This window comes from Oryctolagus cuniculus, chromosome 14 (genome assembly GCF_964237555.1).
Source record: "Oryctolagus cuniculus chromosome 14, mOryCun1.1, whole genome shotgun sequence".
Classification (NCBI taxonomy): Eukaryota; Metazoa; Chordata; class Mammalia; order Lagomorpha; family Leporidae; genus Oryctolagus; species Oryctolagus cuniculus.
The window spans coordinates 97626538-97639522 of NC_091445.1; the positions used below are offsets into that span (position 1 = coordinate 97626538).

The 12985-nt window shown below is 50.0% G+C and overlaps 2 protein-coding genes across 5 annotated transcripts in view; one reads left to right on the top strand and one right to left on the bottom strand.

Annotated features, from left to right (window-relative positions):
* PLEKHG4B (pleckstrin homology and RhoGEF domain containing G4B) overlaps positions 1-12985 on the bottom strand; it is a 61227-nt gene that overhangs the window by 34726 nt on the left and 13516 nt on the right. For all 4 annotated transcript variants that reach the window (XM_017339229.3, XM_051829785.2, XM_008251397.4 and 1 more), the window contains exon 2: positions 4678-4875. In XM_017339229.3, coding sequence (XP_017194718.3) covers positions 4678-4875 — 198 coding nt within the window. The remainder of the gene's footprint in view (positions 1-4677; positions 4876-12985) is intronic.
* Positions 3047-3747, top strand: LOC100357281 (small ribosomal subunit protein eS7-like). Its single transcript, XM_051829795.2, has one exon. It carries the CDS (start codon positions 3111-3113, stop codon positions 3693-3695), a length of 585 nt encoding a protein of 194 aa, XP_051685755.2. The 5' UTR covers positions 3047-3110; the 3' UTR covers positions 3696-3747.

Consider the following 12985-nt stretch of genomic DNA (forward strand, 5'->3'; position numbering starts at 1 on the left):
ATCCAGGAGCCTGGAGCTCCATCTTGGCCTCCCACATGCACGGCAGGGACCACAGCACCGAGGCCAACCTCTGCTGCCTTCCCAGGTGCATGAATAGAAAACTGGATCTAGCACTCTGACACGGGATTCCAGTGTCACAAGGGGCAGCCTAACCCACTAAATTCTTAAATTGGAGATCTTGTATTTTTTGGTTCTAGGATTTTCATTTTTTTTTTGAACAGTTAAAACCCTCCATCATGTCATCCACTTTGCCCATATTTACTTGTGGGTTATTTAACATGTTTATTATGGTTTTTAAGAGGACTTTGCTTGGTAATTCCAAACCTGGGTAGTCTGTGAGTCTGTTTCTATTGATGGATCTGGTGTCCCAGAGTTTTTAAGAATTATGTCAGAGGGGCCAGCACTGTGGTTAAGTAGCCATCTGTAACACCTGGGGCCCCAGATGGTGCAGGTTTGTGTCCCAGCTGCTCCACTTCTGATCCAACTCTCTGCTAATGTGCCTGGGAAGGCACCAATCGATGGCCCAGGTACTCAGGTCCCTGCTCCCTGCACCTACCTGGAAGAGTCTCCTAGCTCCTGGCTTCAGCCTGGCCCAGCCCCAGCCATGTGGTCATCTGAGGAGTGAACCAGTGCATGGAAGATCTCTATCTGCCTTTACCTCTCTCTCTGTAATTCTGCCTTTCAAATAAAAACAAAAAATAAATCTTTTTTTTTTTTTTTTTAAGATTATCGGGGCTGGCACTGTGGCATAGCAGGTAAAGCCACTGCCTCCGGTACCAGCATCCCATATGGGCGCTGGTTTGAATCCCAGATGCTCCACTTCTGATCCAGCTCTCTGCTATCATCTGGGAAAGCAGAAGATGGCCCAATCCTTGAACCCCTGCACCTGCATGGGAGACCTGAAAGAAGCTCCTGGTTCCTAGCTTCGGATCGGCACAACTCCAGCTGTTGCAGCCAATTGCAGAGTGAACCAGTGGATGGAAGACCTCTCTTTCTCTCTTTCTCTCTCTTTTTGCCTCTCCTTTGCTCTGTGTAACTCTGACTTTCAAATAAATAAATAAATCTGTTTTAAAAAATCTTTTTTTTTAAAGAATTATCCAGGCTGATGCTGTGGCATAGCAGGTAAAGCCACAGCCTGCAGTGCCAGCATCCCATATAGGTGCCGGTTTGTTTCCCAGCTACTCCACTTCTGATCAGGCTCTCTGCTATGGCCTGGGAAAGCAGTAGAAAATGGCTCAAGCCCTTTGCCCCTGCACCTGTGTGAGAGACCCAGCGGAAGCTCCTGGCTCCTGGCTTCAGATCAGCCCAACTCCAGCCATTGCGACCAACTGGGGAGTGAACCAGCAGATGAAAAACCTCTTTCTCTCTCTCTCTCTGCCTCTCCTCCCCTCCTATCTCTGTGTCACTCTGACTTTCAAATAAATAAATAAAAAAGTAATAAAAATTAAAAAAATTAAGAAGAATTATGTCAGAGATTTTGTCTAACACGGGCTTTTCAGGAGAAATGTTCTCCCCTGTGTTAGGCCGCTTGGATTAGGAGTTCATCAGTGCTGTGGTCTAGGAATATAGACGGCTTGGGAAGGGGCTTGAATGTCTCCACAGGGGCTCGGCAATGCGCTGCAGGAGAGAGGAGACCCCATTCGGCCCAGCACCAGACTTCCTGGCCACAGGGCCATCTTATCAAATTTGAGTTAGAAGGAGTTTGGTTTCAGCTTAAATTGATTTCAGTTCTATGTCTAGTATCACTCGCTTTTGACAGTGAGTTCCCATCTCTCCACCCAGCGGGAGCCTGGCATCTACCACTCCTGGACTCAGAAACCAAGAGATGTTGAAATCTTGAGACTGAAATTTTACGACTCAGAGACCTGGAGATTACAACTCTGACAGGGAGCAACTAGAAGATTTCCAGGTCTCTTTTCGCTTTCTGGCCCCACCCTGAGGTGGGGATCTCCACTTACTTGGCAAAATTCTTTGGAAGAGAGTGATTCTCTTGCTAAGGCTCCTCCAGATTCTCATCTGTCAGCCCAGAGGCTTCCCAAATCTCTGGTTCCTCCTGTTCCCCCTGGCAGGCTGCTCCTCCTCCCACTGCAAGAGTGGTCCCAGCTGGGGAGGCACAGCCCTGAGGGGCCTTCCCAGGAGAGGGCAGGGCTCTGGCTTATCTGGGGTCTCTGTCGCCTGGAGGAGTGAAGGCTTCTCTTCTGGGACTCATCCCTTCACTGTTCTGAATAGTTTGACAATTTCCCTTGTGGTTCTCTGTGTGACCCTTTGTTTATTTAAGAGCACAATAAAAATAAATTAACCAAATGTAAGCGTTTCTTGCAGTTGGTGTTGATCTCTAATTTTCTTTTTTTGCATTGTTGTCTTAGATACCAATTCTTTGATATTTGTTGACACTTCATTGCTAATGGTCAGTTCTGGTCAGCTTGGTAAATGGACACATATGCCTAAGGAGAATGTAGGCTTTCCCATATTCTGTAATGTTGTACCCTTGAGATAAATATATATCCTATTATTATAAAGCTTGACCTGAACATTTTCCAAAATTTGGCCAACTCTGAAAAACACTGCATGTGTGCCTGTGAAGGATGTGGCAGAGTTAATGTCCTCAAATGTGCGCTTCAGGTGGGTGTGGTCTGCCTGTCCCATTTGCTTCCGAAACTGGCAGAATCTCCCAACAGAATTCTGATTTCTCCTAGCAATTGGCCAATTTATGCTTCCAGCGTTTCAGGCTATGCTGCTGAGGACTCTCAGGCTGCTTTGTCTTTCTGGTTATTTGTTGCTGATGTTATCAAATGAATCTCTTCAGCCTTAACAATGCATTTTGCCTTTAAACCATGTTTAGCTTTTTATGAATATTGGTATGCTAGCTTTCCTTTGGTTAGAATTTTGCTAGTTTGTCAATTTAAATAACTTCACTTTCAACATGTATTATTTATGTTGCACATTTATTTATCATATCTTTAGTTTATTTACTCTTTCCTTTGCTGGCTTATATTTGATTCTGTTTTCTTAAGCTAATTTCCTGCTCCTTTTGGTCCCCTTCATAGAAACTTCCATTTCTAGGCGAGATCTGGGCTGCTTCCTCAGCCGGCGCTCAACCAGGAGAAGCCATGTTCAGCTCGAGCGCCAAGATCGTGAAGCCCAACGGCGAAAAGCCGGATGAGTTCGAGTCGGGGATCTCCCAGGCGCTCCTGGAGCTGGAGATGAACTCGGACCTCAAGGCTCAACTAAGGGAGCTGAACATCACGGCTGCCAAGGAAATCGAAGTTGGCGGTGGCCGGAAAGCTATCATCATCTTTGTTCCTGTTCCTCAACTAAAATCCTTCCAGAAAATTCAAGTCTGGCTAGTTCGTGAGCTGGAGAAAAAGTTCAGTGGGAAGCACGTTGTCTTTATTGCTCGGAGGAGGATTCTGCCCAAGCCAACTCGAAAAAGCCGTATGAAAAATAAGCAGAAGCGCCCTAGGAGCCGCCCTCTGACAGCTGTGCACGATGTGATCCTTGAGGACTTAGTCTTCCCAAGTGAAATCGTGGGCAAGAGAATCCGTGTGAAACTGGATGGCAGCCGGCTCCTACAGGTCCGTCTGGACAAAGCACAGCAGAGTAACGTGGAGCACAAGGTGGAAACTTTCTCTGGTGTGTATAAGAAGCTCACAGGCAAGGATGTTAATTTTGAGTTCCCAGAGTTCCAGTTGTAAACAAAAATGACTAAATAAAAGATGCTTCACGTAAAAAAAAAAAAAAAAGAAACTTCCATTTCTATATCTTTTTGATTATTTTTCTCTTAACTTTTCGAGTCAGTTCTTGTCTCAAATTGTGACAACACGACGTGACAAATACCTGGTTATGGATTTGAAGTGCTTCTCGCACCTACAGAGGGTTGGGGGATGAATAGTGGTTGTTGCTGGAATCTTAGTGTCACATGACAATTTATTTTAATATTATTAATAACAACCTCCAGTATATGCATTTGATGACAACGGATATTAAGCAGGAACAGAATTGAAAGTATGGGGCTGACATTATGGTACAGAAGGTTAAGCCTCCACCTGCAGTGCCAGCATCCCATATGGGTGACAGTTCAACTCCTTGGTGCACCACCTCCAATATAGTTCCTTGCTAATGCACTTTGGAAAGCAGTGGAAGAAGGCCCAAGTCCTTGGGCCCCTGCACCCCTGCAGGAGACCCAGAAGAAGCCCCTGGCTCCTGGCTGCAGTCTGGCCAGCCCCGGCCATTGCGGCCATTTGGGGAATGAACCTCAGAAGAAAGATTCATTTCTTTCTCTCTCTCCCTTTCTCTGTTTCATCTTTTATAACCTCACAGTTTTTATTCAGCAGTGCTAATAAAACAGTAAATGTTCACTTGAATCATGGTTTTTAATCCTTAATTTCCCTTCAAAGACCAAAGCATCTTCCCATCTTCATTGCACGTTTCCCCAGATCTAAAATCCAACCTGCTCAGCCTGAAGAGTTTTCCAGGTCCAGGTAACAACCTGCCTGTCTCCTCCTCCCAGTGGAGAACGGCAGGTTACGCCCTGTGGGGAGGATCCAGCACAGACCCCACCTGGTGTGGAAGAGGTACTCACACAGACCCTACCCTCTGGGGGGGAGGTTCTCATAGACTCCACCCCACTATGGGAGGGTCTCCTTCAGGCTCCACCCCTGTGGGGGAGGTACTCACACAGGCTTCCTGCTGTAGCCGCTGCAGAGCCTTCTTGGCTGGGATGAGGAAGTGGGTGAGGCAGCGCAGCCCGTCCCCACTGTGGAGTGTCTCGGCCACGCTGAACAGCTGCCAGAGCACTGTGGCCGCTGTGGCCTCAAACGGCAGGTAGAAGGCAGACAATGTGTTCTGGATGTAGGCATCCAGGGATTCCAGATCCTGGAATGGGAGGCAGGACATAGGAAATGTAAAGACATAACTCGAGACTGCGCATAGCACACCAGAGGCAGGCATGGCAGGATCCTTTGAAGGCACCATCCTACGTCTTGTGTGACATGAATCAACTCTGAAATACAAAAGGTGTTGGCAAATCCACTGCATAGAGTGAGCTCCTGGTCATTCTCAATGTCACATAACTGAGAAGCAGGTCCTTCGGCAGGCTCAAGACCCTGCACCCAGGAGGACCCTAAATTGCATACTCGTGAATGTGAGATGTCATGTCTGCCACAGGGAGGCACAGTCAAGTCTGGATTTAGCATCAGGGCCATCCATCAAATCAGAAATGCTGTACTCTCAATGCAACAGGTCAAGATCTTCAGTGGAGATGTGCAATTTCACAGGGCCTTGTCAGGGTCTGGGGGGGGTGTCTGTCCCCTCCATGCCTCTCCTGGCCCTACTCGATCTGTAAATGGGATAGGGGACCTCCATCTGCAGAGAGCACAGAGCTGGGCCACACATTTTACACTCAGAAAGGAAGACCATCCACAGCAACCACATTCTAACTGTTTTCCTGTAAAGGGCTCTCAGGTGAAACCACTGGGCCATCTCTCACCAAGACAGCAGAACTGTGCCCCCACCTGAGCACTCTGAAAGCAGTCTGTTGTTGGTCACTGATTTCTGCTTGACATTTTGGTGTAGTATGCTTTTTGATTTTTTTTAAAGATGTATTTATGGGCCGGCGCTGTGGTGTAGCAGGTAAAGCCGCCACCTGCAGTGCCGGAATCCCATATGGGCACTGGTTTGAGATCCAACTGCTCCATTTCTGATCCAGCTCTCTGCTGTGGCCTGGGAAAGCAGAAGATGGCCCAAACCCTTATGCCCCTGTACCCGCATGGGAAGACTGGGAGGAAGCTCCTGGCTCCTGGCTTCAGATCAGCCCAACTCCAGCCACTGTGGCCAATTGTGGTGTGAACCAGTGGATGGAAGACCTCTCTCTTTCTCTCTCTGTGCAACTCTTTCAAATAAATAAATAAATAAATAATTTTTTTTTAAAAAGATGTATTTATTTATTTGAAAGGCAGTTACAGAGAGGCAGAGGCAGAGAGAGAGAAAGAGGTCTTCCATCTGTTGGTTCACTCCCCAGATGGCTGCACTGGCTGGAGCTGGGCTGGTCAGAACCAGGAGCTAGGAGCCAGGAGCCAGGAGTCAGGAGCTTCTTCTGGGTCTCCCATGCGGGTGCAGAGGCCCAAGGACTTGGGCCATCTTCTTCTGCTGTTTCCCAGGCCATAGCAGAGAGCTGATCAGAACTGGGACATCTGGGACTCGAACCAGCACCCGTATGGGATGCCAGCACTGCAGGTGGTGGCTCTACGTGTTACACCACAGTGCTGGCCCCTGGTGCAATATGCTTTTATGTAAAGATAGAATGCTTTCTGTCTAAAAAAAAAGCTATTTTTAGATATAACATTTCCTGAAGAAATCCTAAGGTTTATGTGTTTGGAAATGAAATGCAAGGCCAGGAATAACAGTTAAAGCCAAAGAGTTTAAGAAATTGGGAAATCAGGGGCCAGCACTGTGGCATAGTAGGCTAAGCCTCTGTCTGCAGTGCTGGCATCCCATTTGGGCACCATTTTGATTCCCGGCTGCTCCTCTTCTGATCCAGCTCTCTGCTTACGGCCTGGGAAAGCTGGAAGATGGCCCAGATGCTTGGGCTGCTGCACCCACATGGAAGACCCGGAGGAAGTTCCTGGTTCCTGGCTTCGGATTGGCTCAGCTCTGGCTGTTGCGGCCATTTGAGGAGTAAACCAGCAGATAGAAGACCTTTCTCTCTGTCTTTCCCTCTCCCTCTGTCTGTAACTCTTCCTCTCAAAACAAATAAAAAATCTTTTTAAAAATTTGTGAATTTATTTATTTATTTATTAGAGAGGCAAAGAGACAAAAAGAGAGAAAGAGTTCCCATCTGTCGTCTCACTCCCCCAGATGCCTGCAACAGCTGGGCTGGGCCAGGCCAAAGCCAAGGGCCAGGAACTCCTTCTGGGTCTCCACATGGATGGCAGAGATCCAACCACTTGAGGCAGTACCTGCTGCCTTCCAGGGCCTGCACTATCAGGAAGCTAGAATAGGAAGTGGAGCTGGCATCAAACCCAGGGATGCAGGTGTTCTCACTGTGGCATCTTAACCACCGGGCCAAAACTCCACCCATGAAATTGCTACCTCTGGGACTCCTCTGAACAGATAACTTCTTATGTAAATTAAAAATCAAAAAGTGAAAGCAGCGTGTGTCCTGCCCGAAGAGAGTCTGGGCCCCTGCTTGTCTGCTCCCTTCCTCCAGAGGCCTGGCTCGTGGGCCCACCAGACCGGGGCTCTCTCCTGATGACAGCAGGGACTGAAATGCCGACGGCACTATGGTGTGGTGGGCAGAGCTTCCGCCTGCAGTGCCAGTATCCCATATGGGCACAGGTTCGTTTCCCGGCTGCTCCTCTTCCGATCCAGCTCTCTGCTATGGCCTGGGGAAGCAGTAGAAGATGGCTCAAGTGCTTGGGGGCCCTGCACCCACATGGGAGACCCGGAGGAAGCTCCTGGCTCCAGATCAGCCCAGCTCTGGCCATTGCGGCCATCTAGGGAGTGAACCAGCAGATGGAAGACCCTGCCCTCCCCACTCTCTGTAACTCTGCCTTTTAAATATATAAATTTTTAAAAACAAACAAACAAAAACCTTGGGCCCTTGCGGGTTTATTGATCTCAAATCTTCCTGTGGCCAGAATGTGATTCTGAGCTAAGTGAAGGCCTGCGGGGAGGAGGCTGACACGGCGTGGTGGGAGGCATTCGGTTCCCAGTCCACGGAGCTCCCTGTTTTACTGCCTGGCCAGCTGACAGCGCAGCCCTGCCCCTCGACCGCGGAAGCTGCGTGTGTGCTGAAAACTTGTCCTAAAGCTTCATTCTCCAAGGAGGGGTCTATTTTCCCTATTAATTTCAGGTAAAATTCTATTAGAATGAGAATGGCTCTCTTAAGCTAAGATTCTTGTTTCTCATACCCAGGCTCCTGTGATCGAGCCTGCTCCTCTTGGCACCTTGTACCCCTCCCCCAGGCCACACGGGTGACACCACCAGAACAGGGGCCAGGGGAGGCACTGGTCACACAGGCACTCCCCTCCGAGGACAAGTGGGGAAGGCTCTTCATTTACTGCGGGGACTTCTGCCTCCAGTCAGACTTAAAAATAAAAACTCGCGACGTACGGGTGGCAGCAGATACCCACCAGGGACATCAGAGCCCGCTGGGGACAGAAGGCACACACACTGCCCGGCCCTGCCCCACTTTCCATCAATAGCTGCTTTGCTGGGGTGAAACCCGCACGGCCCAGGGGAATCGCTCTGGGGCAGCTGCCTGGTCACAGCTTCCCAGGCACTGTGAAGAGGATCTGGTCCTGAGAGGGAGCAGTGATGGCATCTGGTGCTCTGCCCAGTGCAAATGGATATCCCTGGTCTCCTGTTACACCGACCGAGAAACCACCTCCTGCATTGGAACTTACCTAGAAAGTCTCACCCTCTCCACTGGGCTTGGTGCGCTGGACACTGTATACACCTGGTCTACCCACACCTGATCTGCCCACACCAGGCCTATAGACCCTGGTCTGTCCACAGCTGGCCTGTATACAGCCAGTCTGTCTACACATAGCCATCTACACCAGCCCTGTTTTCCAACAGGCTATTTTTTTTTATGGTATATTTAATGTGTTTTTTTTAATCTTTTATTTAATGAATATAAATTTCCAAAGTACGACTCATGGGTTACAATGGCTTTCCCCCCCATACCGTCCCTCCCACCCACAACCCTCCCCTTTCCCACTCCCTCTCCCCTTTCATTCACATCAAGATTCATTTTCGATTATCTTAATATACAGAAGATCAGCTTAGTATACCTTAAGTAAGTATTTCAACAGTTTGCTCCCACACAGAAACATAAAGTGAAAAATAATAGATGATTTTTTTTAAATGATGATGAAATCAGATCAGACCTATTGTCATGTTTAATCCCAGTGAGAGTCAAGTTGGGAATTGATAATTTCTTTTTTTTTTTTTTTTTTTTACAGAAGATCAGTTTAGTGTACATTAAGTAAAGATTTCAATCGTTTGCACCCCCATAGAAACACAAAGTGAAATATACTGTTTGAGTACTCGTTATAGCATTAAGCCTCAGTGTACAGCACGTTAAGGACAGAGATCCTACATGAGGAGTAAGTGCACAGTGACTCCTGTTGTTGACTTTACAAATTGACACTCCTGTTTATGGCATCAGTAATCTCCCTATGCACCAGTTATGAGTTTCCAAGGCTATGGAAGCCCCTTGAGTTCTCCGACTCTTATCTTGTTTAGACACGGTCATAGTCAAAGTGGAGGTTCTCTCCTCCCTTCAGAGAAAGGCACCTCCCTCTTTGAAGACCCCAACAGGCTATTTTAAGTGATGAAGGTTCTTTTGGCCACAGCTGGCATCCAGAGGGATCCCAGAAAGGATGGGCACATTGAAGGAAGGGACCACCCTCACTGGATCCTGTTCTACTGAAGAGTTCCGTCAGTGCCAGAAGCAGTGGTGTCCCTAACTCCTAATCCTCTGGTCTTGCTCTCTGTAAACACAGCCCCTCTTTTCCCATGTCTGCGTAGTCACCACCGGGGGCTGGGCATCCAGGCTGCAGCTGTGCAGCCCCTCCTCCTCTCACTACACCTGCTGAGTTAGCCACCGTTAATCCTCTCCTTACACCGGCACCTCCCTGAAGCCCAGGAACACATACCCGGCACACCGTGGACTCAGGGCTGAGGCCCTAGTCCCCCCCTCATCCCTCACTACTTATGATGCAGGCTGTTCCCAGACTCACTGAGATCTGGCCAGAGCCTCCTGGGCACGTCCAGCACCAGCCTGGTGGAGGCCTCAGCTGACACTGAGTCCCTGCCCAGGGAAACCCTGGCCTTCCAGGGACTAACAATCTGAGGGGGAGAAGGCTCCAAAGAACTGACCATGGTCCAGGGATTAAGGCCAGACCCAGGGCAGGGGTGGGGAAGCCCACGGCAGAGCCTGGGGTCCAGGCCAGCCTTTGTGCAGAAAGGATGGCTGAATTGGGCCCAGTGTCAGCAAGGTCTCCCTGGGTGGGCAGATGCGGGAAGCCCCCTCTTCCTGCAGGGGGCTCAGGCCGAACCTTGCAGAACCCACAAGAGCAGGATGGGAAGGAAGGGACTGGAGCCTGGGTGCCCAGGTCAGGGGACAAACCCAGCAGGAACCAGGTACCCAGGAGGAAAAAGAGCCACTGCTATGGGTCCCAGGGGTCACTGAGAGACAGGCGGGGGCTGGAGCTGGCTTTACGGCTGGCTGAGTGTTAATAATGAGCCCATTATGTTTAATTCCTGCAGCCTGACTGGGGTGGGTCTGTTTCTCCATGTCCTGGTGGGCGGGTTCCAGAAAGCTGCACATTCCAGCTTGCTGTCCACGGAGACGCCGGCAGGAAAGAAGCAGAGGGAACTGCACGTCCATGTCCTTGCGAAGCACAGGTGCTGACAGCACACACAGGGCTAGGAACTGCATCTTGCACTCACACACGCACATGCACACATGTCACAGCCATGCTGGGGCACGCTTTGTGGTGCAGCTCCGGATGCCCACATCCCATAGCAGAGTGCCTGGGATCCAGCTCCACCCCTGCTTCCGATCCAGCTTCTTGGGAGGCAGCAGGTGATGGCCCCAGTGTTTGGGTTCCTGCCACTCACATGGGAGACCCAGATGGAGTTCCAAGCTCCTGGCTTTGTCCTAACTCAGACCCAGCTATTGTGGGCATTTGGGTAGTGAACCAGAAGATGGAGGCTCTCTCTCTGTGTCTCTGTCCATCCATCTCTCTGCCTTTCAAATAAATAAATTCAGAAAAACTGTTTTAAAACCCTGCACCCTGCCCTTCAGTTTCCCTACATGTGCACACACAGAAAGCATGGCTACACCGCCCCCACCCCAGGCACACCTCTGATCTCTGCAGCCTCATTTCTTACCTATATCCGCTCTCAGGCAACACACTGCCCAAGAGGAGGTATCAGTGAATTTTATCAGAGATACGAGAAAAAACTAATTAGAAACTTGCTTGTCTCAGGTTCTGAAATGAGAGCACGTTGTAGACATGAGTCGAGTGTCACATGCTCATGGAATTGGCTGCCAAACACTGAAGTTTTTCTATGACTACCAACAAAAAATCTTGAAATAACTAGGCAAGTATGTTAGAACAACTCAGTGTACTTAGACCTAAGGTAATTTTATCATTAAATCCAAATAGTAGGGCCAGAGTTGTGGCGTAACAGGTTAAGTTGCCGCCTGCGATGTCAGCACCGGGCCGTGTCCTGGCTGCTCCACTTCCTACCCAGCTCCCTGCTCATGTGCCTGGGAAAGCAGCAGCAGATGGTCCACGTGCCTGTGCCCCTGCACCCACACGGGAGACCTGAACAGAGTTCTGGGCTCTGGTTTTGGCTTGACCTAGCCCTGGCTGTTGTGGCCATTTGGGGAGGGAACCAGCAGAAGGAAGATCTCTCTCTCTATAAGTCTGTCTTTCAAATAAGTAAATCAATATTTAAAAATTATTAAAAATAATAAATCAAAATAGCAAGATTTTAATCCAAGGGTGCTGGATGGGGTGGGCTGCTAGGGCCCTGGCAGGACCCTCAGCTGCTGCAGGGCGGGGGTGGGGTGGGGGCACACGCCTCCAGGCTGTGGGTATGCTCCACAGCTCTCCATCCTTTTTATTTATTTATTTATTTATTTATATTTGAAATGCAGAGAGAGAGAGAGAGAGAGAGAGAGAGGTCATCTACTGGTTCACTCCCCAAATGCCTACAACTGCTGGGGTTGGGCTGGGCCAGGCAAAAACCAGGAGTGGGACACTTAGTCTAGGTCTCCTACATGCGTGGCAGGGACCCAATTAATTGGGTCACCACTGCTGTTTCCCAGGGTCTTCAAAGCAGGAAGCTGGAATTGGGAGCAGAGCCGGAATTTGAACGCAGGCACTCTGATGTGGGATGCAGGTGTCCCAAGCAGTTTCTTAACTGCTACACCAAACGCCCCTCCCCTTCCTCCTTTTTCATATGAACAACTGTGACTGCACTGTTTTCATGGATAGCTAAGTACCTGCCCTCTGTGGTCTCCTCACAGAACCGGATTGTTAGCGACTACACGTCAATGAACAAATGTAGACACATTGCCTGCTGCATGAGGAAGAGGCCTCCTGTTAAAAACCTCAGATCATTTTCTTTCCACGAAACACCTTGCAGGTGTCAAGACAGACCCATGATCCTGCTTCCATGGGAATCCCGGACACTCCTGAGAGATGACCAGGAACTGATCCCCACGGGCTCTTGACAGGGACTGACAGGACAGGAGACCCCACACAGCTGTGGGATGCAGCTCAGGAAGTCCTGACACCTGCTCAGTACCCAGTAGGAGACACCCTGCTGGTCTGTGGCAGGCACATGAGCACCTCAGTGCCGCCCTGCGTTTGAGAACCCACTGGGGAGGGCGGGGCCTTGCCACAGCCACCTGGAAGTGGTGGGTGAAGCAGGGTTTGCGTCCCTGACACCAATGTGACAAGCAACTCCTAGGTTGGGGAGCAGCTCCAGGCCAGCCCTGTCCTCGAGCAGTCCGTCTGGCCCAGGGTCCACAGTTCCCAGCTCCATCAGCCAGCCATTCCAGCCACCCCTGGAAGCCCTCCCTGCACTGTGGGCACAGCTGACTCCAGGGCCAGCAGCCTCCCCCTCCCTCAAACTGGCTCTCGTCTCCGACTCAGACGCTGCCATGCAGTTCCAGGCTGTCCTCCACTGTCTCCCAAACATGACCATGCACTCCTGCAATTTAGTGTGCGTCCCTTCATCTGACCCCATGACCACTCTGTGAGAGAGGACAGGGACGCTGGGGCACACAGCACACCTGTGAGGCCCGGTCGCCTGCTGGGACTGGAGCAGGTTCCAACCTGCATCTGGCACCAGGGTCTGCCTCTGAGCAGTGCACTGGGCTTGCCCCTGAGTGCTCATGGAGTGAACGTCTCATGGAACACGAAACGTTTCACAAAATGCTTATGACAAAGGTGCATGG

Coding starts and splice junctions, on each gene's coding strand:
- LOC100357281 (XM_051829795.2), top strand. CDS start 3,111: ATGTTCAGCTCGAGCGCCAAGATCGTGAAGCCCAACGGCGAAAAGCCG.